The following is a 24,586-nucleotide window of genomic DNA, read 5'->3' as shown; positions in this document are numbered from 1 at the left end:
CACCACCCCAGACCCAGTCACCACCAGGGACATCAGACATGTCCCTCATGGGTCCTTTCCCTTCCCCCCTCGGTTCATCTCTCTGCAGCCCTCTCCTTTCACCCTCTGGCTTAGCTGGTCAGGACTGGATGTTTGCAGCCCGGCTGCGCCCAGAGGATTGCCTAAAAGTAACACGTAGAACAGCCGGACACTGATACTGGCTGGCCAGGCCCGGCAGGGTCCATCCACGCTGCCCTCAAAGCCCCACGGAGCCGAGCCTCAGAGCCTGGGTCCGTTCGGTCGGGCTCACAGGACTCGGGCTGTGGGTCTTTGATTGCAGCGCAGACATTTCCTCCGAGGTCCATGTAGACGTTGGGGGTTGGGCTGGGGCCTGGGCTCAGACAGGGGCGGGTGACTGGGGGGCGGGTTCCTTCTAAATCTCCCTCCAGCTGAAGGGAACAAGGGCCGTCCTTACACTGATGCCTCATTTGATCCTTCACCACGCAAAGGCGGCCGCTGATTTCCCCTCTGGCCTGGATCTGCAGTGCTAGGGTCACAGGCCGTTTAATGGGGGTTTGCCCTGGGGCAGGGCAGGCCGAGGTCTCTGGGCACCGAGCCCGAAGCTTGTTTACTGCCGGATGGTGACTCGGTCCCATTAATGCTCTGCCCCATATAAAGCATCCACTGATCCTGGAAGAAAGGGGAGGGGGTGGGGGAGACGCGGTGGGACAGCCTGGTGGGATCTCAGGGAGAACTGGGGTGGCTGTTGTGAAGGGAAATCCCAACAAGGGGAGATTGAAATGGGGGGGGTGGATCACAGCACAGGTGGATTCTGGAGGCAGGGCAGGTCGGGGGTAGAGAGGGAAGCCATAACCAACGGGGACAAGAAGGGGTGAAGATCCCAAGGGAGAAGGGCTCCAACGTGTGGAGGGAAGGGGCCTGGAGTAGAATTGGCTGAGGGTGCATGGTGCGGGGTGGGTATCCCAGCACAAGGCTCAGTTTGGGGAAGGGCTGGAGAGCAGGGCTGGGGAGCCCAGGGGTGGGGATCCCAGCATAGGGAGTTTGGGGCCGGCATGGAGGGGCTGGGTGGGTCACTCACAGGCTACGTGAAGCCGGATTGTTCTGTTGGTGGAAGGTCCGTGTGGTGGGCTGTAGGTGACGGTGCAGACGAGCTCTTTGCCATTGTCTCCCAGGCCAGGTGTGAAGCTGAGCTCGGAGCTGTGGGCCCAGGTGCCATTCGCCAGCTGGGCTGAGACGTTCTGGGCTGTGTCATTGAACGGCCCCATCCAGGTGACTTGGGGAGGGGTCCCGGAGCAGCGCCCAGGGGCCGTGCAGGTCATAGTTACTGGCTCCCCGGCCAGCAAGATCCCTGGCAGCCCCCGCGCCGGCGAGATCTGGATCTCTGGCTCCTCTGTCAACTCTGAGACATGGGGACAGGGGAGAGAATCACTCAGGGACATAGGGCATTTGCACTTTAGCGGTGCCGGGTCCGATCCGGCCCCAGGACGGGGACTGGCTGGCTCAGGGGGGCTGATGAGCAGTGTCATAAATATAGAGGGAAGAGTAACAACTTTCTATATGTAGTAGCAAAAAATCCCTCTTTGGCAGCTGTACTAAATCACCTTCCCTGTAAGGGATTAATCTGCTCAAATAACCTAGTTGGCACTTCACGAGAAGGACCAATGAGGAAAGAAGATACTTTCAAACCTGTGGGGGTGGGGGGAGGATTTGTTTGTTGCTCTCTCTTTGTTGTTCCCTCTCTGGACGGAGGGAGAGACCAAGCAGGTACAACATCTCCTGAAAATATACCTGGAATAATAGATCTAACCCCACAGAAATTGTAAGTAGGCAGGGAAAGGCGTTAGGTTAACTTCTGTTTTAGCTTGTGAATTTTCCTATGCTTCAGATGTAGTTTGATTCCTGTTTTTGTAACTGTGAAGCTGAGGCAGAGGGGAATCCTCTGTGTTTTAAAAAGAGTCTGGTCTGTGCTCACATTGCTCACCAATTGGTTGGTATATTATTCTCAAGCCTCCACAGGAAAGGGGGTGAAGGGACTTGGGGGGATATTTGGGGGATAGGGATTCCAAGTTACCCTGCCCTGAATTTCTCTATAAATCACGTGGTGGTGACAGCAATACCGTCCAAGGACAAGGGAAGGAATTTGTGCCTTGGGGAAGTTTTAACCTAAGCTGGTGGAATATAAGCTTAACGGGTCTTTCATGTGGGTCCCCACATCTGTACCCCAGAGTTCAGAGTGGGGGGGGGACCCTCACAAGCAGTGACTGCGGCTGCTCTTACCTGGCACGGAGATCATGAGCGCAGGGTCTGTGCCATTGGAATTGGAGCGGTAAGTGTGATCTAACATGCCTTTCTCGATGTTAAGGAAATATCTCCCCGCATCCGTCCGTCGGGCATCACTGATTTGCAGGGAGCAATCGCCGAGCGCTGGATCCCCCGTCAGCCGGAACCGGCCCTGGGTCTCCTGCGACACCCCCGCGCTGGAGACATTGCTGGCCACAGGAGGATCCTGGTTCACAGTAGCAGGCTCCTTATACCATTTCACGTATAGCTGGGCCGAGGGATTGTCGGTGTCATACGAGGCTGGGTACGTGAAGTTGCAGGGGATGAGAACGCAGAGACCCTCCTGCACGGACACTGACTGCGGCACTGCCAGGGTAAATCCAGGTGGCTGGGACAGGGACCCTGCAGGGGATAGGGAGGGATGGAAGTAGGACCCATAGAGAACAGAGACCAACCCTGAGCGGCACCCCCCAGCTCTGCCGGTTCCCCTCATTCCCGACCTGCAGCCCCCTGCGAGCCCAGCCCTGAGCTCAACCCCCCCTCGAGGTCTATCAGTGCCCCTCACTCCTGACCAACAGCCCCATGTGAGCCCAGCCCTGGGTTCTTGACCAATTCTCACTCCATTTAGTTTCCATCCCTCCCTCCATCGAGCCCCCTGCCCGCTCCCTGTCACTCAGCATTCCCCTACCACCACACTGGGGCACTGGGCTCCCCTCCCCCTCTGGCCAGTCTCCCTTTCACATTCTGGGACAGACCTGGCCCTGCTTAATGCAGGTTCTGCCCTTCCCCCTGCACTGGGGCTCCAGCAGCTGCTTACTTACCCCTCCAGAGCAGGGCAAGGATCAGGACCCTCAGCGTGGCAGGACCCCCTGCTCTCCAGAGGGGACCCTGAGGCGGGAGCTCCCTTTCCCCGGCGCCATGCTGTAGCAGAAGGGCTCTGCCCATGGCTGGGGCGTTGGGCTGGGACAGACCTAGAGACAGACGGGGGGTGAGAAGTGTGAGAGCAGAGGCTGTTTGGGGGGACAGATCTGCCTGGGGGACCATCAGTACTGCTGGGCTCTGCAGGGGGCTGATCTGGGGCTGCTGACAGTGCAGTGACCTCCCCCGACACAGAAAACCCCAAATCACCAGACTTTCCTGGGAGATCGTGGATTAAAAAAAACCTTAAATTGGTGAAAAAAACTGAGATTTTCTCTAAGAATCATGAGAGCGGCCAGAAAATCCTGATCTGGTGACAGAAGATGGTGGGAAGGCAGCGCTGTTCCGTGTCTGCTTTGCTTCAGTCTTCCCACAAAAAACCAACATGTGAGCGAGCGATCAGTGAAGTTACCACGGAAAACAAAGGGGAAGGGCTGCAAATCAGAATAAGTAAAGAACACGTCAGAGATGTTCCGACCAATTTGAATGAATTCAGATCAGTGGGGCAGGAAGCTATTCAACCCGGGGTGCTAAAGGAATTAGTCGAAGAAATCTTGGAGCCACTGGCAATAATATTTGCAAACTCCTGGATGCCAGGAGAGGTCTCAGAAGATGGGAGAAGGACTAACAGAGTGGGCAAGTTTAAAAAGGAAAAAAGGAGGAGCCGGGGAACTATGGGCCAGTCAGCCTGACCTCAACAGTTGGAAAGCTACTAGAGCAATGTATAAAACCTCCAGTTTTGTAAAGGGAAATCATGGCTCGCCAAACTACTAGAATTTTTGGAGGGAGTCAACAGCATGTGAACAAGGGTGACCTAGTCCATTTACTTAGATTTTCAGAAAGCCTTTGACAAGTTTCCTCCCAAAAGGCTTTTAAGCAAGGTAAGGTGTCATGGGATAAGTGGGCAGGTCCTCTCCTGGATCAGTAATTGGTTAAAAGGGTAGGAATAAATGGCTAATTTTCAGAGTGGAGAGAGGTAAATAGTGGTGTCCACCAGCGTTCTGTATGTGGACCAGTGCTGTTCAACATGTTCATAAATGATCTGGAAAAAGGAGTAAACAGTGAGGTGGAAAAATTTGCAGATGATACAAAACTACTCAAGAGAGTTAAGTACAAAGCTGACTGCAGTGAGCTACAAAGGGATCTCACAAAACTGGGTCACTGGATAACAAAATGGCAGATGAAATTCAATGTCAATAAATGCAAAGTTATGCACATTGGGGAACATAATCCCAACAATACATATAAAGTAATGGGGTATAAATTAGCTGATACTGCTCAAGGAAGAGATCTGAGAATCACTATGGATAGTTTTCTGAAAACACCCACTCAATGTGCAGCGGCCATCAAAAATCATTAAGAAAGGTATAGGTAATAAGACGGAAAATATCATATTGCCTCTATATAAATCCATGGTACACCCACATCTTGAATACTGCGTGCAGATCTGGTGGGCCTGTCGCAAACTGGAATTGGAAAAGGCTCAGAAAAGCGCCACAAAAATGATTATGGGTGTGGAACAGCTTTCATAAAAGGAGAGATTAATAAAACTGGGACTGTTCAGCTTGGAAAAGAGACGACTAAGGGGGGCTATGATAGAAGTCTATAAAATGGGCGACAGGGGATGGATCATTTGTTGATTATCTGTTCTGTTCATTCCCTCTGGGGCACCTGGCACTGGCCACTGTCGGAAGACAGGATACTGGGCTAGATTATTCTTTGGTCTTCCCAATATGGCCATTTTTATGGAGAAATTTAGACTTGGTGGAACTACTATTAAGTGAATACAGAACTCGTTAAACAACCACAAACAAGAAGTAACTGTTAATGGAATGAGGTGGGATTGGAGGGACGTCTCAAGTGGGTTCCACAGGGATCTGTTCTGGGTCCCGTGTTGTTTAACATCTTTATCAATGACCTGGATGTAGGACTAGGGAGCAGACTGATCAAATCTGCAGATGACACAAAGCTAGTGGGGGTTGCCAACACTTTGGAAGATGGAGCTAAAATTCAGAGGAATATCGATAATTGGAGAATTGGGCTGTAGAGGACAGAATGAAATTCATGAAGGACAAATGGAAGGTGCTCCATTTAGGGAAGAAAACACAAATGCACAAATACAGGATGGGGAAGAACTGGCTTGGCAGCTGCTGAAAAGGAGCTGGGAGTTGTGGCGGATCACAGCCATGACATGAGTCAGCAATGTGATGCTGTTGCAAAAAAGCAAATGCAATTTCAGGTTCCATGAACAGAGGCAGAGCATGCAAGTCACGGGAGATGATAGTACCGCTCTATGCCTCAGCTGGAGGACTGTGTCTAGTTTTGGCCACCAATATATAGAAAGGATGTAGAGAAACTGGAAAAGGTCCAGAGGCGAGGGATAAAGATGATGAAAGGGATGGTATGGAAGCCCTAGGGGCACAGCCGGAAGGAACTTGGCATGGTTAATTTGGAAAGGAGATTGGTGGGGTGGGAGGGGACATTATCACGGTTTGCAAATACTGGAAAGGCTGCCATCAAGAAGATTGTTCTCTCTCATCCCTCAGGGCAGGACGAGGGGCAACAGGTTCAAACTACAGTAGAGTCAATTGAGATTAAATCTCACAGAAAACTCCCCAGCTGTGTGAGCAGTCGGACAATGGACCAGACTCCCATGGAGGTCATGAAAGCTCCTTCCCTGGAGGGTTTCGAGAGGAGGCTGGACAGCATCTGTCTTGGATGAGTTAGACCCAACCAATCCTACACCTCAGCAGGGGTTGGACTAGGTGACCCCTGAGGTCCCTTCTCACCTGTGGATCTGTGATTCCAGGATTTGCTAAAGAATCCCGAGATTTAATGTGAATGTCATGACATCGGCAACCCCCCCCCTTCTGAAATTCATTAATAAATCCTGAGATTTCCTCTAATAATCATGTGCTTGGCTGAAAAAGGTTTCAAAATCCTGAAACTGGCTTTTAAAATCCACAGATGTGTGCTTTGCCTCCAAACACCCCATTCTTTGCAGCCCGTTGGCTCTGCCCCCCCCCCCACAGTGATGGTGTCACCCCCGCACGCTGAGGGGCTGGTTCTGCTGGGACCCAGTGGAACTGGATGTGGGTAAATCATCCCTGAGGGGGTGCTGCAGAGATCTCATGGCTCTCCCCTCTGCAGAAAGGGGGGGGCGCTAATGCCGCGCTCCCTGCCCCACGGCTGCCTTCCCCTCTCCCCCGCTCCACCCTGTTCCTTCTGCAGCTGGGACTCTCCTCCTTGTCAGTGTTACGGATCCTCCATCCTCTTCATTCTTGTGAGAATGGTAGAGACCAGTCCCTACGTTCCCCTCCGCACATGTGAATTGGGCCACTCACACCTTCCACCCGCCCCGTCTTTTCCTGTTAAATGGGATGGGCCTCTCACTTCTGCCTGCCCCTACCCCATCCACTGCAGTGAGCTGGGTGGGTCTCAGCTTGGATTCCCCCAAGGCCCATGCACCATCCCCTGCCAGAGCAGGGTGGCACGGGCCCCGTTGCCCAGGGCTGGAGGGGAAGGGGCCGGCCCCGAGAGATCCAGACTCCATCCCCATCCCTTGGGGGCCACACACACTTTGTGCTGACCCAACTCCATAGGGGGCAATGGAGTGAGCACAGTTGGACTATGGGTGAGAAGTTTGCACATATGTGCTCAACCTGGGGTTTCTGCTGTCCTTGCTGCACAAAATTACCCATATGGGGAAGGGTAAAGCCGGAGGAGTTCCATTTCCCACCATCCCTCTGCTGCCCTCAGGTGTTCTCGGGAAGGAGGCTGAGAGATGAGAGATGAGGATCCCCCTGCTGTATGTGGCCCCCAGAATCAACACCTCCAGTGTGGTCCCCATGGTCGGGGAGCCCTGTGGCGGGACACTGATTGGACTGGAGGGCACCCTCAGAGCTGTGGGGGCAGGGAGCGAGGGCTGGGATCGCAAAGGGCTGTGGGTCGGGATTGAGGGTCATGCCAGTTGCCACAGACCATCCAGCTCCCTCCACCACCCTAGTTCCACTCACCCCTAGACCTGCAGAGGGTGGCCCGGCGCCTGGCTCTCTGACCCTGCAGCCCAGGTTCTCCAGGGTTTGTGACTCAGAGCCTGGGAAAGAGGCATGCACGGGAATGTGAAAGTAGAAGTGGGTACAGACAGGACGGGGTTGGGGGGAGATGCTCTCTCAGGAACCCCAGCACCAGCATCCTGCCAACTTCCCCTCCCTCTGGCTGGGGCTCTCTGTGGCTTCCCCGCAACGGGGGCAGGCTGCATATTGCTTATGGGGCTGGAAATAGATCCCAGCATTCCTGGCTCTGAGCCCCTCCAAACCTCACTCTGCTCCCAGAGCTGGGATAGAGCCCAGGAGTCCTGACTCCCTGCCTCCAACCCCCACTGTAACCCACTAGACCCTGCTCCCTCCTAGAGCCAGGGACAGAACCCAGGAGTCCTGGCCTTGAGACCCTCTATACCTCACTCTCCTCCCAGAGCCGTGGATGGAACCCAGGTGTCCTGGCTCCCAGCCGCCTGTCCCAGCTCTATCCCTTCATTACTTCTTCTAATATTTGAACACTAGCAGCTCACACCTCTTATCCTATTGTACATGCTGCAGAAGCTAATCACTCACCCCGAGCTGAGATGCAGCCACCTCCAGGCGGGGCAGCTGGGGAATAGCCGTGCAATGACACTGCCCAGGGGTTGCTCACCTGAATCTGAGATGCCCCCACCTCTGGGGTGGGGTGGCTGGGAACAGCGCACTGGAACAGCAGGTGCCCGGTTAGGACAGCTAGCGAATCCTGACTCCAATTTGAAGAGCCGGTGTGTGTGAAGAGCTGCCTGGGACAGAGCGGGCGCGAGTGTCAGCGCGTGGGCTGTGGCGAGATGTGAGATTTCAAGACAGGAAGGGGAAGTCAGCGTGTGATTCTGGCCCTAGAAGGTCTTGCAGAAGCCGGTTCCAATGGCTGGAGATCTCGGTGCCATCGACACAAGCGGGAGATTGTCACAGACAGATGCCTGCTCCCAGGGACAGCCGGCTTCCAGCCCCACTGCAGGGGGACTGGCTGGAGGTGGAGGGAATGGGGCATGGGGCCTTTCTCCTGTAGGGGGCCCTGGCTCCAATCTGCTCCAGGGTGCGACACTGGTTGGCTCTGGGGAGTAGGAGTGGGACCAAGGGGCCTTCCCCTCTAGAGTCTCTTTTATTCTCTGTCTCTCAGTTCCTCAAACATCTTCCAGGTCCCTGGTCACTGAGTCTGGGGAATCCTTTTTGATGGGACCCAGGTTATCGGTTGGATCAGGAGAGGCACCTGGATTCCGCGACCCACCACAAACACCGTCCTTCGATTTAAGAGCTGAGACGCAGCTGAATCTGTCCTGGTTCATGGGGTCTGTTTACATAGGGACCTCTCCCCATTGCTGAGATATGGCTGCCTCTGGGGTGGGGTGCCGGGACTGTTTATACAAGGACTTCTTGACGGTGTTGAGATACACAAGGGTTTGGGAGAAACCTAGAACTAAAAGAAACACAGCGCCCCCTAGGGGCATTGGCACCAGCCCCGATGGCCGGACCCTCCCGAGTCTCCCACCCCAGCCAGACCCTGGCCCGCTCTGCCCCAGGCCAGTGGCATGTCAGCTCTGCCCTCTGTGTGTGGGCACCAGCAGCTGTTCTGGGAGGCTGGTTGCTGAGAGGATCTTCCACAACAGGAAGTTTCCAGTTGGTGAGTTTACTCCAGCTCCTGCTGGTTGGCCCCTGTTTGAGACTGGGCAAGAGCCGCGGAGAGCAGGGGAGAGGGTCCCATTGAACAGTGGGACGCGGCCGCTTGGACACAGGTCCCCAGCCAGTGGGAGAAGGGACGAGCCCGGGGCAGATTCCTGCTGGGACTGTGGCTGCCGGGTCTAGTGGGTTAGAACTCGCTGCACTGGATCAATGCGGATCAGGGCAGACCCCTGATCATTGTGGCGAGACCCATGGCAGGAACCCCGTTGTCCGGGCCGGCCCCTTGCTTGGTGTGGTACATTCTGCCTCTGGTTAATCCCCATTTGGTTTCAAACTATTTTAAATTAGCTGCCCGAGCGTTTAACCTCGGTTGCTGTTAAACAGATGCCCCATCTGGAGGTGGCAGCATCTCAGTGCCAGCCGGGAACCGATCCTTATATAAACAGCTCCCGCACCCCACCCCAGAGGTCACTGCATCTCAGCACTTGCCAAGGGGTCTCTGTTTAAACAGCCCCCACACCCTACCCCAGAGGTGGCCGCATCTCAGTGCTGAGCAAGGGATATTTGTACATTGTATTGAGCTCAGTATATGACTCGTGTGTTTTTCCTGGGTCTTGTGAATTAACAAGTTGACTTGTAGGGAAAAAAGTGATTCACTGGGAAACCTTGGAACCGCCAGATCAAGATCGAAATCTTACATTTCTGAAGATCATGGTGACTGGGGTCCGTCTCTTACACATATGGCAGGGCAAAGGTTAATTAACAGTCATTATCTATCTATCTATCTATCTATCTATCTTAATAATTTAAAAGTCTGTTTTTTTCAGTGTCCTGAAAGTATTTTAAAACATGGGGCAGGAATTGAAAAATGTGGGATATTTTTTGTGATCATTAGTTTTAAATGGCCAATTCTCTGTGAAATCTTTCTAAAATCCAAAAAGTACTGTGATTAGTTTTTATGAAACTTTTATTTTAAAAACCACCTGTGACGAAGTATGGGATTTTGTTAGTGATTTGCATGAATACTGTCTGTGCCTCAGTTTACCTGTGTGCTGCGTGTGTAATGAGGTGGTGGAAGAGGGGGGTTGTGGTTGCAGAGGGGCAGGTGTGACCTTGCCTAACAGCCCAGGCCCTGGACATCAGCCTGGACACTGTAGAACTTAGCAAACGGTGAGCCGCAGGCCCAGCCCATCTTGGGAGCCACCCGGTTCTGGCCCATGGGAGGACAAAGGCCAGAGGAGAAGTGGCCCAGGAAGGCAGCTGGTTCTGGCCAGTCGGAGAACAAAGGACGGAAGAGAGGGGACACAGGTGACCTGTTTGCCCAGGAACAAAGACAAAGGGTGGAGGCGGGGCTGGTGGGGGAGCTCGGCTGGAAGGAGGTTGCTTCTGGATTGGGGACAAATAGGGGCCTGACCTACCTGGACGGGGACAGACCCAGCTGGACGGTGCTGAGACTGGCCAGGCCCGAGGGCCCTGAGAACTGCCCGTGCTGGGTTCAGACATTGAATAAACCTCCTGTGTTACGCTGGCTGAGAGTCACTGAAGGATAGAGATCAGGGGCCGTTGCTCCCTCTGGGGGTGGAGGCCGCGGGTGACCAGAGGTAAGGGACTCCCTGATGGTGAGACACAGGCAGGCTGAAGGCTCGGGGAGGTGCCATTCCAGGAGGTGCTGGAGCCCAAGTCTTAACACCCTAGAGTGTGTGTGACCCCAAGAAGGGCTGTCAAACTGAAGGGGGGTCCTCCCAGGGACCATTCGGAGTCAAGAAAGCCCAGGGCCTGGGAGTCTGTGAGACAACTCAGATCTGGTGTAATAGGTTTAATACAAGAAATTATTGTATTAAGAGGCAGTTTCTCCTCCCTTGGTGTTCACACCTCAACTGCTAGCAGAGCACCTCATCCTCCCTGATTGAACTAACCTCGTTATCTCCGTACTGATTTATACCTGCCTCTGGAGATTTCCATTACTTGCATCTGAAGAAGTGAGGTTCTTACCCACGAAAGCTTATGCTCCCAATACTTCTGTTAGTCTTAAAGGTGCCACAGGACCCTCTGTTGCTTTTTACAGATTCAGACTAACACGGCTACCCCTCTGAAGCTTTGTAATGATACCTTACAAGAGACCTTTTGCATAAAGCATATTCCAGTTACATTATATTCACACTTATACACGTATTTTTATAAAGCATGATGGAGTGCAACAACACAGGGGCACCTCAAGAGCAGGGGTGCTCCTCCCCCTGCTGGCCTCTACAGCCCTGTGGCTCCTGTCCCTGCCTTGGAGCTGCCCCTGTCCAGCTGCTCCTGGGAGCTTCCTGTCTGCTGTAAGGAGCAGGGGGGAGAGGCTCGGATGTCAGGCTGTCCCCTGTCCTCCCAGTGTACCCCATCTCCGCAGAGCAGGTGGGGTGGGGGGACAGGGCTCATCGAGAGTGGGATGGTTGTACTAGCGGCTGATGCTATGTCTGAAGGAGCTTTCCTTCAGCATGCGGTCTTGCACACACTCCCCCAGCTCACACACACTGTCTCTTTCACACTCACCCCACCCAACATATACTTATATTGCTGTTGTTTCTTGTTGTTACTTCCTGCAATGTACATATATGCTCTGTAATTTTATTCTTTCAAAATGCCGTTATTTGAGTTCTTTGACTGGTCTCTGCATTTCATAATTTTATTTCTCTTTTATGCTTACATTGAATTCTTTGAGTAGTGAATTCTAAACTGCCTAACCTGTCCTGGCTGGAGTAATTATCATTATTGTTGTTATCATATTGTGCTTTATCATTTATTATGTAAAATGGTACAATCAAATAATAGTATTCTCCTAGAATGGAACTGTAGCTTGTACTCACTTTAGTAATTCCAGTTTCAAAAACATTAGCTAAGCACATAACTTTAGACAGTGAGCAGATAAAAGTCACTTATTTTCAAATTGTATTTTTAGTTATATCTGTAAATTAACTTAAAATTTGTATGTAAATAACTGCAGTTCCAACTATGATACCAATAGCAATGATGGAGTCAAATGTTAGTGAGTCACATACATGATTGTGGTCGGTAAACAGAAATGCCAAAATAATTAGAAAAATTAATTCCCTTTCTTAATAAAAAAGTAAAAAACCCTTAATCACATAAGTTAAAATTACATTTTTAGTGAAAAACAATTGACTAAAATAGAGGAGATAATGGCAGTAACACAGTGTGTCTGTGTGAGCAGATTTTATTTATTTCTATTTTCTCTACTAAAGATGGTGTGCGAAGTATCAAACGTGTGTTTCGGATGTGGGAGAAAAATGAGTTCTCACTCTGAGGTCGGTTGCAACATGTCAGAGGCAGTTTATTCTCAAGCAATATAGCAAGGGGGAGAATGCACAGCGGCAGGTCTCCCAAAAGAGAAACAATGAGGGCAAGCATTGATACCTTTTGTGACATACAGTAATGATCAACAACTGCAGTTTGTTTATACATATTCCTTCCTGATACCTTACTTTCTTCAGCAATTTCTGCTACACTCTGTGTTCCGTTCTTATCTAACACAAGGTTGAAAACCAGCATCTCTTACAGTTCTTTTCCTCTCGCCCAGGCCCTGCTGGGAAGTCTCGCGTTATTAGCTGTTAGCGTTAGCCTGACTCTTCCTCTTCCCGGAAGACTAAGATGTCGGCTCTTCTTCCAACTTCCACACTGATATCTGCGTTAAGCTCCAGAACTGGCACCTCAAGGCTTGGGATTGGGAATATCTTGCTATTATCTCCTGATTGTTCTAAATTGACATATAAGCTTTAAATGTGGCTTTAATTGTCTTTTGTATATATTTTATTTTCCTTACATAACAGTTAAATACAATGCTCCTGTCAGCTAATCCCTAAGTTATTATCTGCAAAGCCCCGAGAGTTTTCAGGTGCCTAAGTATTCCTGGAATCATGGTTAAAGTTTCCTCCCCCACCCCAAATCTGAACTGGTGCCCCGCCCTGGGGTAGCCAGGAGTGGCCAGAGGGCTCCAGGAGGCTGTGGGCTCTGGCGAGATGCAGCCCACATGTGATGGTGTGAATCCTTGAGCCACATGCCGAGCATCAGGCACCACAAGCCGCAGTAGCAGCTCAGGAGGATGGTAATACCCCATGTGCCAGGTCCCCCTGACTTCTGCGCTGCTCCTGGTGGTGGCGTTGCCTTCAGAGCTGGGTGCCTGGCCAGCACCTGCCAGTATCAGGCCACCCTGCCAGGGCTTAATTTAAGCCACAGCTGAGCTCTGGCATCTCTTTCAATACAAATTAAACACCGTGGGAGGCAACGTGTGTGGCAGTGCCCCCAGCTGAGGTCTCATTCTCTGTTTCCTCAGTCCCTTGAGTTTCTAATTCCTTGTCGGCTCTTAGGTGGCTGAGGAACAGCTTGATCTACACACCGGACTCGGGCACCATGGATTCCCTGACCCTTGGTCTGTCCTTCCTTCTGCTTCCACGAGAGCAGCAGGGTGTCCTGAGACAGAAAGAGAGAGAGATTCTGGGGTATGTAAGTGGCTGGCAGTCGGGACAGATAGATAGATGAATGGATGATGAATGGTTGTATGGGGATGAATAGATGCATAGACAGGTGGGTAGGTACACAGTTGGGTGGGTGGGTGGATAGAAGATAGGTAGGTGGGTAGATTGGTGGGTAGGTATATGGGTGGGTGGGTAGATGGGTGCGTAGGAACTTTGTGGGTGGGTCGGTAGCTGAGTTACCGTCTGTAATAGAGCAGGGTGAGGTAATAGGCCAGGAAGAATCCAGTCGCCACGAAGACGAGTTTGAAGCTGATTTCGATAAATGTGAGGCCACCTGATGGAGCTAGAAGAAGTTGACAGTCTGGCATAGATCCCTGCAAACCCTGCCCCAAGCCAACCAGCCCCCCATCCCCACTCCTCTTCCAGCTCAGGGTGCTGATGGCCTCATGCCCCTGGACCCAGGAGCTGACCTGCAGGGTCCCCCATGAGCCCTTCACAGCCAGGGGCTCCCCGTCCACTTGCCACTGGAGCCAGGGCAGGGGGTGCGAGCACAGGGAGCAGCTGCAGCTGATGCTGGGCCCCTGGCGCTGGCAGGACGAGTTCAGTCCAGTCCCCGTCCGGGGGCTGTCTGGGGAGCGCAGGAAACACAGCAACAAATTAATAGTCAGAGAGAGAAACCCTGGGGCAGGGAGTTTCCCGGGTTAACCCCACTCACATCTGTGACAGGGAGTTCCATAGGTTAACCTCACTAACACTCAATGAGCAGCTGGAACATCCCCAGGGTACAGCTCTCCTCTCTCTGAGCACAGCACACGTACAGCCGCCCGTCCTGGGCCATCGCTTGGGAAGCTCCAGTCCCAGCTGATTCTCCCCGCAGGGAGGGCACTCTCGAAGGCTCAGCCCCCCTCATCCAGCTCGTGACGGAGCAGAGAAACCGCAGGGAATCACCGTCCCGGGCCATGAGCTGTGAGCCTCTCCCCAATCTCCCCAGCACAGTGCCCCCCACTAACTCTCCACCCCACTCCCAGCAGCACAGCACGCCCCACTGATGCCCTGCCCTGCTCCGTTTGGCACAGCGCCACCTAGCCCTTTAACTGCACGTGCACATGCAGGGCCCGGCTGGCCGACCCATAGGAATTCTTTGCCCAGCACCGATACTCCCCAGCGTCCCCTCGGCTGAGATTCGGCATCTCCAGGAGCCCGTCCCCTCCCTGGCCCTCGGCCAGTGTGGAGACGTATGCAGCTCTGGAGTTGGAGCACAATCTTGGTGACTTTCCATAGCAGCAGGTCTCTGTCGCAGAGATCGGTCCCTGACCCATCTCATCCCCACTGCCCAGCGCCCCCTTAATGCCACCCCAGGGACTGGAGACTGAGGGAACCGGGCCTACTCCCCCCACCACCCTCCCTACAGTCCTATGGCATCCCTCGGGCTCTCCCCACTGGGCACGGCCCAGCCCAGCCCTGCTGAGCCTGGTGCCTGGCCCTGAGCGCGGGCAGAGCATGACTAGGAGGCACTCGCTGATTCCCGGGGTTCGCAGCGCGTCCCCTCACTGGAGCCTCCGTTCCTTGTCAGGTTCTCCGTGATGTTGGGGTGCCTGGTCAGGTCTGTAACACAACCCAGACAGGGTGGATCAGGGTGGCTGGACAGCACCGGTGGCTATACAGGCACCCCTCACCCAGCGTGGGGACGGAGCCAGCTCTTAGGTGGGTGCACAATCTCGGTACCTTTCCATGGCAGCAGGTCTCTGTCACACAGATCGGTCCCTAACACATCTCCTCCCCACTGCCCAGCGCCCCCTAGTGCCGCCCCGCGGGCTGGAGACAGAGGGAACCGGGCCGAACCTCCCACCATCCTCCCTACAGCCCTGAGGCTTCCTTGGGCTCTCCCCTCCGGGCATAGACTAGTCTGGCCATGGGCGACATATGAACTACCAGCTCAGAGAGGCTAGCCTCTGGCCCCGCCCCTTCTGCCAGAGGTCACACCCCCACTGGAGCCCAGAGCCCCCCCACCGTGGCCTCTGCCCCCCCGCAAGTCAGACCTGGACCACCCGAGCACCCCGGCCCCAGAACACTGGACGGGAGGGAGGCGTGGCACTAGCCTCCTGGAGTCCCGGGCCGCAGGCCAGCCCCCTCTATCCCTAGCCCCAGACCCAACGCTGCCAAGGGAGAACAGCTAGGGCAGTGAGCAGGAGGGGACCTGGGGGTGGAGCATGGGCGGGGCCACGTAGGGCTGTTTGGGGCAGCTCAGCCTCTCCTGGCCTGTGATATCCACCACCCATGAGCCTGGCCCGGCTGAGCCTGGCGCCTGGCCCTGAGCGCGGGCAGAGCGTGACTAGGAGGCGCTCGGTTATTCCCGGGGCTCGCAGCGCGGCCTCTCACCGGGGCGTCCGTTCCTGGTCAGGTTCCCAGTGGTGTTGGGGGGCCCAGTCAGGTCTGTAACACAAACCAGACAGGGGGCATGAGGGGGACTAGACAGCACCGGGGGGGGAGGGTGTCCCTAGTGGTCTCTGAGCCTAGACATGGCCCCTCGCTGTGAGCTCAGCTGGGGGACGGGAAAGTTCCTGAAGGGACACAAGAGACATGGGCGTGGAAGGGAAGCGACAGACCCGACTGGGGCTGACCCAAGAGGCGACCGAAGGAACCCAGAGGCTGGGTTAGGGCTGTGCCAGGGAACCAGAACCGTGGGAAATGGAAACATAAGAGACCAAAACTGGTTGGTCAAAATTGGGCTTAATTGACAGTCACTAAAGAGGGGACAGGCTGCTTCAGCCTGGGTACTTGAGCGAGCGTCACCAGCGCCAATGTCTGCCGGGCGCCTGGGCATTGAGCGTCCTGCTCCCCAAACGTGTCCTCCCCAGGGTGGGACAGAGCCAGGGGTCTACGTAACCCCATTCTCACCCCCACCCCAGACCCAGCCACCACCAGGGACATCAGACATGTCCCTCATGGGTCCTTTCCTTTCCCCCCTCCGTTCATCTCTCTGCAGCCCTCTCCTTTCACCCTCTGGCTTAGCTGGTCAGGACTGGATGTTTTGCAGCCCAGCTGCACCCAGAGCAGTGGCTAAAAGTAACACGCAGAACAGCCGGACGCTGATACTGGCTGGCCAGGCCTGGCAGGGTCTGTCCACGCTGCCCTCAAAGCCCGACGGCGCCGAGCCTCAGAGCCTGGGTCCGTTGGGTCGGGCTCGGGGGCTCTGGCTGCGGGTCTTTCATTGCAGCGTGGACGTTTCCTCCGAGGTCTGTGCTCAGACACGGCCGGAGGACTGGGGGGTGGGTTCCTTCTAAATCTCCCTCCGGCTGAAGGGAACAAGGGCCATCCTTACACTGATGCCTGATTTGATCCTTCACCTTGCAAAGGCAGCCGCTGATTTCCCCTCTGGCCTGGATCTGCAGCGCGAGGGTCAAAGGCCGTTTAACGGGGGTTTCCCTGGGGCAGGGCGGGCAGAGGTCTCTGGGCACCGAGCCCGGAGCATGTTTAGTCTGGATGGTGGCTCGGTCCCATTAATGCTCTGCCCCATATAAATCACCCACCGAGCCTGGCAGAAAGGGGAGGGGGGGAGGAGACATGGTGGGACAGCCTGGTGGGATCTCAGGGAGAACTGGGGTGGCTCTTGTGAGGGGAAATCCCAACAAGGGGAGATTGCAAAGGGTGTGTGTGGATCACAGCACAGGTCGATTCTGGAGGTAGGGCAGGTCAGAGGTATAGAGGGGAGCCATAACCAATGGGGACAAGAAGGGGTGAAGATCCCAAGGGAGAAGGGCTCCAAGGTGTGGAGGGAAGGAACCTGGAGTAGAATTGGCTGAGGGTGCGTATCCCAGCACAGGATTGAGTTTGGGGAGGGGCTGGAGAGCAGGGCTGGGGAACCCAGGGGTGGGGATCCCAGCATAGGGAGTTTGGGGACGGCATGGAGGTGCTGGGTGGGTCACTCACAGCCTACGTGGAGCCGGATGGTTCTGCTGGTGGAAGGTCCCCGTGGTGGGCTGTAGGTGACGGTGCAGATGAGCTCTTTGCCATTGTCTCCCAGGCCAGGCGTGAAGCTGAGCTCGGAGCTGTGGGCCCAGGTGCCGTTGGCCAGCTGGGCTGAGACATTCCGAGCTGTGTCAATGAACGGCCCCGTCCAGGTGACTTGCGGAGGGGACCCGGAGCAGCGCCCAGGAGCTGTGCAGATCACAGTCACCGGCTCCCCGGCCAGCAACGTCTCTGGCAGCCCCTGCGCCAGCGAGATCTGGATCTCTGGCTCCTCCGTCAGCCCTGGACATGGGGAGAGGGGAGAGAATCACTCGGGGACATGGGGCGTTTGCCCTTTAGGGGCGCTGGGTCCGATCCGGCCACAGGACGGGGACTGGCTGGCTCAGGGGGGCTGATGAGCGGTTTCATAAATATAGAGGGAAGAGTAACAACTTTCTGTACGTAGTAGCATAAAATCCCTCTTTGGCAGCAGTACTAAATCACCTTCCCTGTAAGGGATTAATCCGCTCAAATAACCTAGTTGGCACTTTACGAGAAGGACCAATGAGGAAAGAAGATACTTTCAAATCTGTGGGGGTGGGGGGAGGATTTGTTTGTTCCTGTCTCTTTGTTGTTCCCTCCTTGGACGTAGGGACAGACCAAGCAGGTACAACATCTCCTGCAAATATACCTGGAATAATAGATCTAAACCCACAGAAATTGTAAGTAGGCAGGGAAAGGTGTTAGATTATCTTTTGTTTTAGATTGTGAATTGTCCTATGCTACAGATGTAGTTTGATTCCTGTTTTTGTAACTGTGACGCTGACCCAGAGGGGAATCCTCTGTGTTTTAAAAAGTGTCTGGTCTGTGCTCACATTGCTCACCAATTGGTTGGTATATTGTTCTCAAGCCTCCGCAGAAAAGAGGGTGAAGGGCCTTGGGGGGATATTTGGGGGATAGGGATTCCAAGTTTGCCTGCCCTGAATTTCTCTATAAATCACGTGGTGGTGACAGCAATACCGTCCAAGGACAAGGGAAGGAATTTGTGCCTTGGGGAAGTTTTTAACCTAAGCTGGTAGAATATAAGCTTAAGGGTGTTTCCTGCTGGTCCCCACATCTGTACCCCAGAGTTCACAGCGGGGGGGGGGAACCCTCACAAGCAGTGACTGCGGCTGCTCTTACCTGGCACAGAGATCGTGAGCGCAGGGTCTGTGCCATCGGAATTGGAGCGGTAAGTGTGTTCAAACATGCCTTTCTCGACGTAAAGGAAATATCTCCCCGCATCCGTCCATCGGGCATCACTGATTTGCAGGGAGCAGTCGCCATGTGCTGGATCCCCCGTCAGCCGGAACCGGCCCTGGGTCTCCTGCGACACCTTCACGCTGCGGACACTGCTGGCCGCAGGACTATCCTGGCCCACAGTAGCAGGCTCCTTGTACCATTGTACGTATAGCTGGGCCGAGGGATTGTCGGTGTCGTACGAGGCTGGGTATGTGAAGGTGCAGGAGATGAAAACACAGAGACCCTCCTGCACGGACACCGACTGCGGCACCGCCAGGGTAAATCCAGGTGGCTGGGACAGGGACCCTGCAGGGGACGGGGAGGGATGGAAGTAGGACCCATAGAGAGCAGAGACCAACCCTGAGCGGCACCCCCCAGCCCTGCCGGTTCCCCTCACTCCCAACCTGCAGCCCCCTATGAGCCCAGCCCTGAGATCAACTGCCCCTCGAGGTCTATCAGTGCCCCTCACTCCCGACTGACAGCCCCATGTGATCCCAGCCCTCGGTCCTTTACCAATTCTCACTTCATTTAGTTTTCATTCCTCCCTAAATGGAGCCTCCTGTCAGCTCCCTGTCGCTCAGTGCCCCCCTAGCACCACACTGGGGCACTGGGCTCCCCTCCCCCTCTGGCCAGTCTCCCTTTCACATTCTGGGACAGACCTGGCCCTGCTTAATGCAGTTTCTGCCCTTCCCCCTGCACTGGGGCTCCAGCAGCTGCTTACTTACCCCTCCAGAGCAGGGCGAGGATCAGGACCCTCAGTGTGGCAGGACCCCCAGCTCTCCAGAGGGGGCTCTGAGGCGGGAGCTCCCTTTCCCCGGCATCATGCTGTGGCAGGAGGGCTCTGCCCATGGCTGGGGCGTCCGGCTGGGACAGACCTAGAGACAGAAGGGGGGTGAGAAGTGTGAGAGCAGAGGCTGTGTGGAGATGCAGATCTGCCTGGGGGACCATCAGTACTGCTGGGCTCTGCAGGGGGCTGATCTGGGGCTGCTGGCAGTTCAGTGACCCCCCAACCCAGAAAACCCCAAATCACCAGACTTTCCTGGGAGATTGTGGGCTAAAAAAATCCTTAAATTGGTGAAAAAAACTGAGATTTTCTCTAAGAATCATGAGATCGGCCAGAAAATCCCAAGCTGGTGACAGAAGATGGTGGGAAGGCAGCGCTGCTCCGTGTCTGCTTTGCTTCAGTCTTCCCACAAAAAACAACATGTGAGCGAGCGACCTGTGAAGTTACCACAGACAACAAAGGGGAAAGGCTGCAAATCGGGAAAAGTAAAGAACACATCTGAGATGTTCTGACCGATATGAATGAATTCAGATCAGTGGGGCGGGAAGCTGTTCAACCCAGGGTGCTGAAGGAATTAGTCGAAGAAATCTTGGAGCCACTGGCAATAATATTTGCAAACTCATGGATGCCAGGAGAGGTCTCAGAAAACAGGAGAAGGGCTAACAGAGTGGCCATCTTTAAAAAGGGAAAAAGGAGGAGCCGGGGAACTATAGGCCAGTCAGCCTGACCTCAACAGATGGAAAGCGACTAGAGCAATGTATAAAATCTCCAGTTTTGTAAGGGGAAATCATGGCTCGCCAAACTACTAGAATTTTTGGAGGGAGTCAACAGCATGTGAACAAGGGTGACCTAGTCCATTTACGTAGGTTTTCAGAAAGCCTTTGACAAAAGCCCAAAAGGCTTTTAAGCAAGGTAAGGTGTCATGGGATAAGTAGGCAGGTCCTCTCCTGGATCAGTAATTGGTTAAAAGGGTAGTAATAAATGGCTAATTTTCAGAGTGCAGAGAGGTAAATAGTGGTGTCCACCAGCGTTCTGTATGTGGACCAGTGCTGTTCAACATGTCCATAAATGATCTAAAAAAAAGGGGTAACAGTGAGGTGGAAAAATTTGCAGATGATACAAAACTACTCAAGAGAGTTAAGTTCAAAGCTGACTGCGATGAGCTACAAAGGGATCTTACAAAACTGGGTCACTGGATAAGAAAATGGCAGATGAAATTCAATGTTAATAAATGCAAAGTTATGCACATTGGGGAACATAATCCCAGCAATACATATAAAGTGATGGGGTACAAATTAGCTGATACTGCTCAAGGAAGAGTTCTGAGAGTCACTCTGGATAGTTCTCTGAAAAAATCCATTTAATGTGCAGTGGTCATCAAAACTCATTAAGAAAGGGATAGATAATAAGACAGAAAATATCATATTGCCTCTATATGAATCCATGGTACACTCACATCTTGAATACTGCATGCAGTTCTGGTGGCCCCATCGCAAACTGGAATTGGAAAAGGCTCAGAACAGCGCAACAAAAATGATTATGGGTGTGGAACAGCTTTCATAAAAGGAGAGATTAATAAAACTGGGACTGTTCAGCTTGGAAAAGAGACGACTAAGGGGGGCTGTGATAGAGGTCTATAAAATGGGCGACAGGTGATGGATCACTTGTTGATTCCCTGTTCTGTTCATTCCCTCTGGGGCACCTGGCATTGGCCACTGTCGGAAGACAGGATACTGAGCTAGATTATCCTTTGGTCTCACCCAGTATGGCCATTTTTATGGAGAAATGTGGGCTCGGTGGAACTACTATTAAGTGGATACAGAACTGGTGAAACAACCACAAACAAGAAGTAACTGTTAATGGAATGACATGGGATTGGAGGGACGTCTCAAGTGGGGCTCCACAGGGATCTGTTCTGGGTCCCGTGTTGTTTAACATCTTTATCAGTGATGTGGATGTAGGACTAGGGAGCAGACTGATCAAATCTGCAGATGACACAAAGCTAGTGGGGGTTGCCAACACTTTGGAAGATGGAGCTAAAATTCAGAGGAATATTGATAATTGGAGAATTGGGCTGTAGACGACACAATGAAATTCATGAAGGAGAAATGGAAGGTGCTCCTTTAAGGGACGAAAACACAAATGCACAAATACAGGATGGGGAAGAACTGGCCTGGCAGCAGCACTGCTGAGAAGGAGCTGGGAGTTGTGGCGGATCACAGCCATGACATGAGTCAGCAATGCGATGCTGTTGCAAAAAAACAAATGCAATTTCAGGTTGCATGAACAGAGGCAGAGCATGCAAGTCACGGGAGGTGACAGTACCACTCTGTGCCTCAGCTGGAGACTGTGTCCAGTTTTGGCCATCAATGTATAGAAAGGATGTAGAGAAACTGGAAAAGGTCCAGAGGCGAGGGATAAAGATGATGAAAGGGGTGGTATGGAAGCCGTAGGGGAACAGCTAGAAAGAACTTGGCATGGTTAGTTTGGAAAGGAGATTGGCAGGGTGGGAGGGGACATTATCGCAGTTTGCAAATACTGGAAAGGCTGCCATCAAGAAGATTGTTCTCTCTCGCCCCACAGAGCAGGATGAGGGGCAACAGGTTCAAACTACAGTATTGTCAACTGAGATTAAATCTCATAGAAACCTCCCCAGCTGTGTGAGCAGTCGGACAATGGACCAGACACACATGGAGGTCATGAAAGCTCCTTCCCTGGAGGATTTCGAGAGGAGGCTGGACAGCATCTGTCTTGAACGGGTTAGACCCGACCAATCCTACACCCTGGCAGGAGTTGTACTAGGTGACCCCTGAGGTCCCTTCTCACCTGTGGATCTGTGATTCCAGGATTTGCTAAAGAATCCCGAGATTTAATGTGAATGTCATGACATAGGCAACCCCCCGCTTCCGAAATTCACTAACAAATCCTGAGATTTCCTCTAAGAATCATGTGCTTGTCTGAAAAAGGTTTCAAAATCCTGAAACTGGCTTTTAAAATCCACAGATGTGTTCTTTGCCTCCAAACACCCCGTTCTTTGCAGCCCGTTAGCTCTGTACCCCCCCCTTCCTGCAGTGATGGTGTCACCGCCACACGGTGAGGGGCTGGTTCTGCAGGGACCCAGTGGAAGTGGATGTGGGTAAATCATCCCTGGGGTGGGGATGCTGCAGAGAGCTCATGGCTCCCCCCTCTGCAGACAGGGTGGGGCGCTAATGCTGCTCTCCCTGCCCCACAGCTGCCTTCCCCACTCCCCTGCTCCACCCTCCTCCTTCTACAGCTGGAACTTTCCTCCTTGTCAGTGTTATGGATCCTCCATCCTCTTCATTCTGGTGAGAATGGTAGGGACCACTCCCTACGTTCCCCTCCTCACATGGGAATTGGGCCACTCACACCTCCCCCCCCATCTTTTCCTGTTAAATTGGATGGGCCTCTCACTTCTGCCTGCCCCTACCCCATCCACTGCAGTGAGCTGGGTGGGTCTCACCTTGGATTCCCCCAAGGCCCATGCACCATCCCCTGCCAGAGCAGGGTGGGACGGGCCCGGTAGCCCGAGGGGAAGGGGCCAGCCCTGAGAGATCCAGACTCCATCCCCATCCCTGGGGGGGGCCAAACTCCCCACACTTTGTGCTGACCCAACTCCATAGGGGGCAATGGAGTGAGCGCAGTTGGACTATGGGTGAGAAGTTTGCACATATGTGCTCAACCTGGGGTATCTGCCCTCCTTGCTGCCCAAAATTATCCATATGGGGAAGGGGAAACCCCCAGCAGTTCCATTTCCCACCATCCCTCTGCTGCCCTCAGGTGTTCTCAGGAAGGAGGCTGAGAGATGAGAGCTGGGGAACCCCCTGCTGTACGTGGCCCCCAGAGCCAACACCTCCAGTGTGGTCCCCTTGGTCAGGGAGCCCTGTGGCGGGACACTGCTTGGGCTGGAGGGCACCCTCAGAGCTGTGGGGGCAGGGAGCGAGGGCTGGGATCGCAAAGGGCTGTGGGTAGGGATTGAGGGGCATGCCAGTCGCCACAGACCATCCAGCTCCCTCCACCACCCTAGTTCCACTCACCCCTAGACCTGCAGAGGGGGGCACGGAGACTGGGTCTGCGACCCTGCAGCCCGGGTTCCCCAGGGTTTGTGACTCGGAGCCTGGGGAAGCGGCATGCACAGGAATGTGAAAGTAGAAGTGGGTGCAGACAGGAGGGGTTTGGGGGGAGATGCTCTCTCAGGAACCCCAGCACCAGCATCCTGCCGACTTCCCCGCCTTCTGGCTGGCCCTGCACGTGGCTTCCCTGCAACAGGGGCAGGCTGCATATTGCTTGTGGGGTTGGAATTAAATCCCAGCATTTCTGGCTCTGAGCCCCTCTACACCCCACTCTGCTCCCAGAGCTGGGATAGAGCCCAGGAGTCCTGACTCCCAGCCACCTGTCCCAGCTCTATCCCTTCATTACTGCTTTTAATATTTGAACACTAGCAGCTCACATCTCTTATCCTATTGTACATGCTGCAGATGCTAATCACTCACCCCGAGCTGAGATGCAGCCACCTCCAGGCGGGGCAGCTGGGGAACAGCCACACAGCGACACTGTCCAGAGGTTGCTCACCCGGAGCTGAGATGCGTCCGCCTCTGGGGTGGGGTGTCTGGGAACAGCGCACTGGAACAGCAGGTGCCCGGTTAGGACAGCTAGCGAATCCTGACTCCAATTTGAAGAGCCGGGTGCGTGTGAAGATCTGCCTGGGACGGAGCGGGGGCGAGTGGGAGGGCGTGGGCTGTGGCAAGATGTGAGATTTCAAGACAGGAAGGGGAAGTCAGCGTGTGATTCTGGCCCTAGAATGTCTTGCAGAAGCCGGTTCCAGTGGCTGGAGATCTCGGTGCCATCTCACAAGCGGGCGATTGTCACAGACAGAGGCCTGCTCCCAGGGACATCCTGCTTCTGCCCCACCGCAGGGGCACTGGCTGGAGACAGAGAGAATGGGGCATGGGTCCTTTCCCCTGTAGGGGGCCCTGGCTCCAATCTGCTCCAGGGTGGGGCACTGGCTGGTTCTGGGCAGTGGGGCCAGGGGTCCTTCCCCTCTAGGGTCTCTTTTATTCTCTGTCTCTCAGTTCCTCAAACGTCTCCCAGGTCCCAGGTCACTTAATTGGGGAAATCCCTTTTGATGTGACCCAGGTTATCGGCTGGATCAGGAGAAGCAGCTGGATTCCACGGCCCCCCAT

The 24,586-nt window shown here is 54.0% G+C and overlaps 1 protein-coding gene across 1 annotated transcript; it reads right to left on the bottom strand.

Annotated features, from left to right (window-relative positions):
• Positions 1-12,208: 12,208 nt before the first annotated feature.
• LOC101937716 (myeloid cell surface antigen CD33-like) lies at positions 12,209-24,090 on the bottom strand. The gene is made up of 7 exons (XM_065574465.1): positions 23,897-24,090; positions 19,327-19,476; positions 18,503-18,907; positions 17,303-17,623; positions 15,752-15,805; positions 13,294-13,367; positions 12,209-12,654 (listed from the first exon to the last, which is right to left on the bottom strand). The coding sequence occupies exons 2-7, from the start codon at positions 19,448-19,450 to the stop codon at positions 12,544-12,546; spliced, it is 1,089 nt and encodes a 362-aa protein (XP_065430537.1). The 5' UTR covers positions 19,451-19,476; positions 23,897-24,090; the 3' UTR covers positions 12,209-12,543.
• Positions 24,091-24,586: the final 496 nt, after the last annotated feature.

This window comes from Chrysemys picta, chromosome 20 (genome assembly GCF_011386835.1).
Source record: "Chrysemys picta bellii isolate R12L10 chromosome 20, ASM1138683v2, whole genome shotgun sequence".
In the NCBI taxonomy this organism is placed as follows: Eukaryota; Metazoa; Chordata; order Testudines; family Emydidae; genus Chrysemys; species Chrysemys picta.
This window is presented reverse-complemented; position numbering and strand designations above follow the sequence as displayed.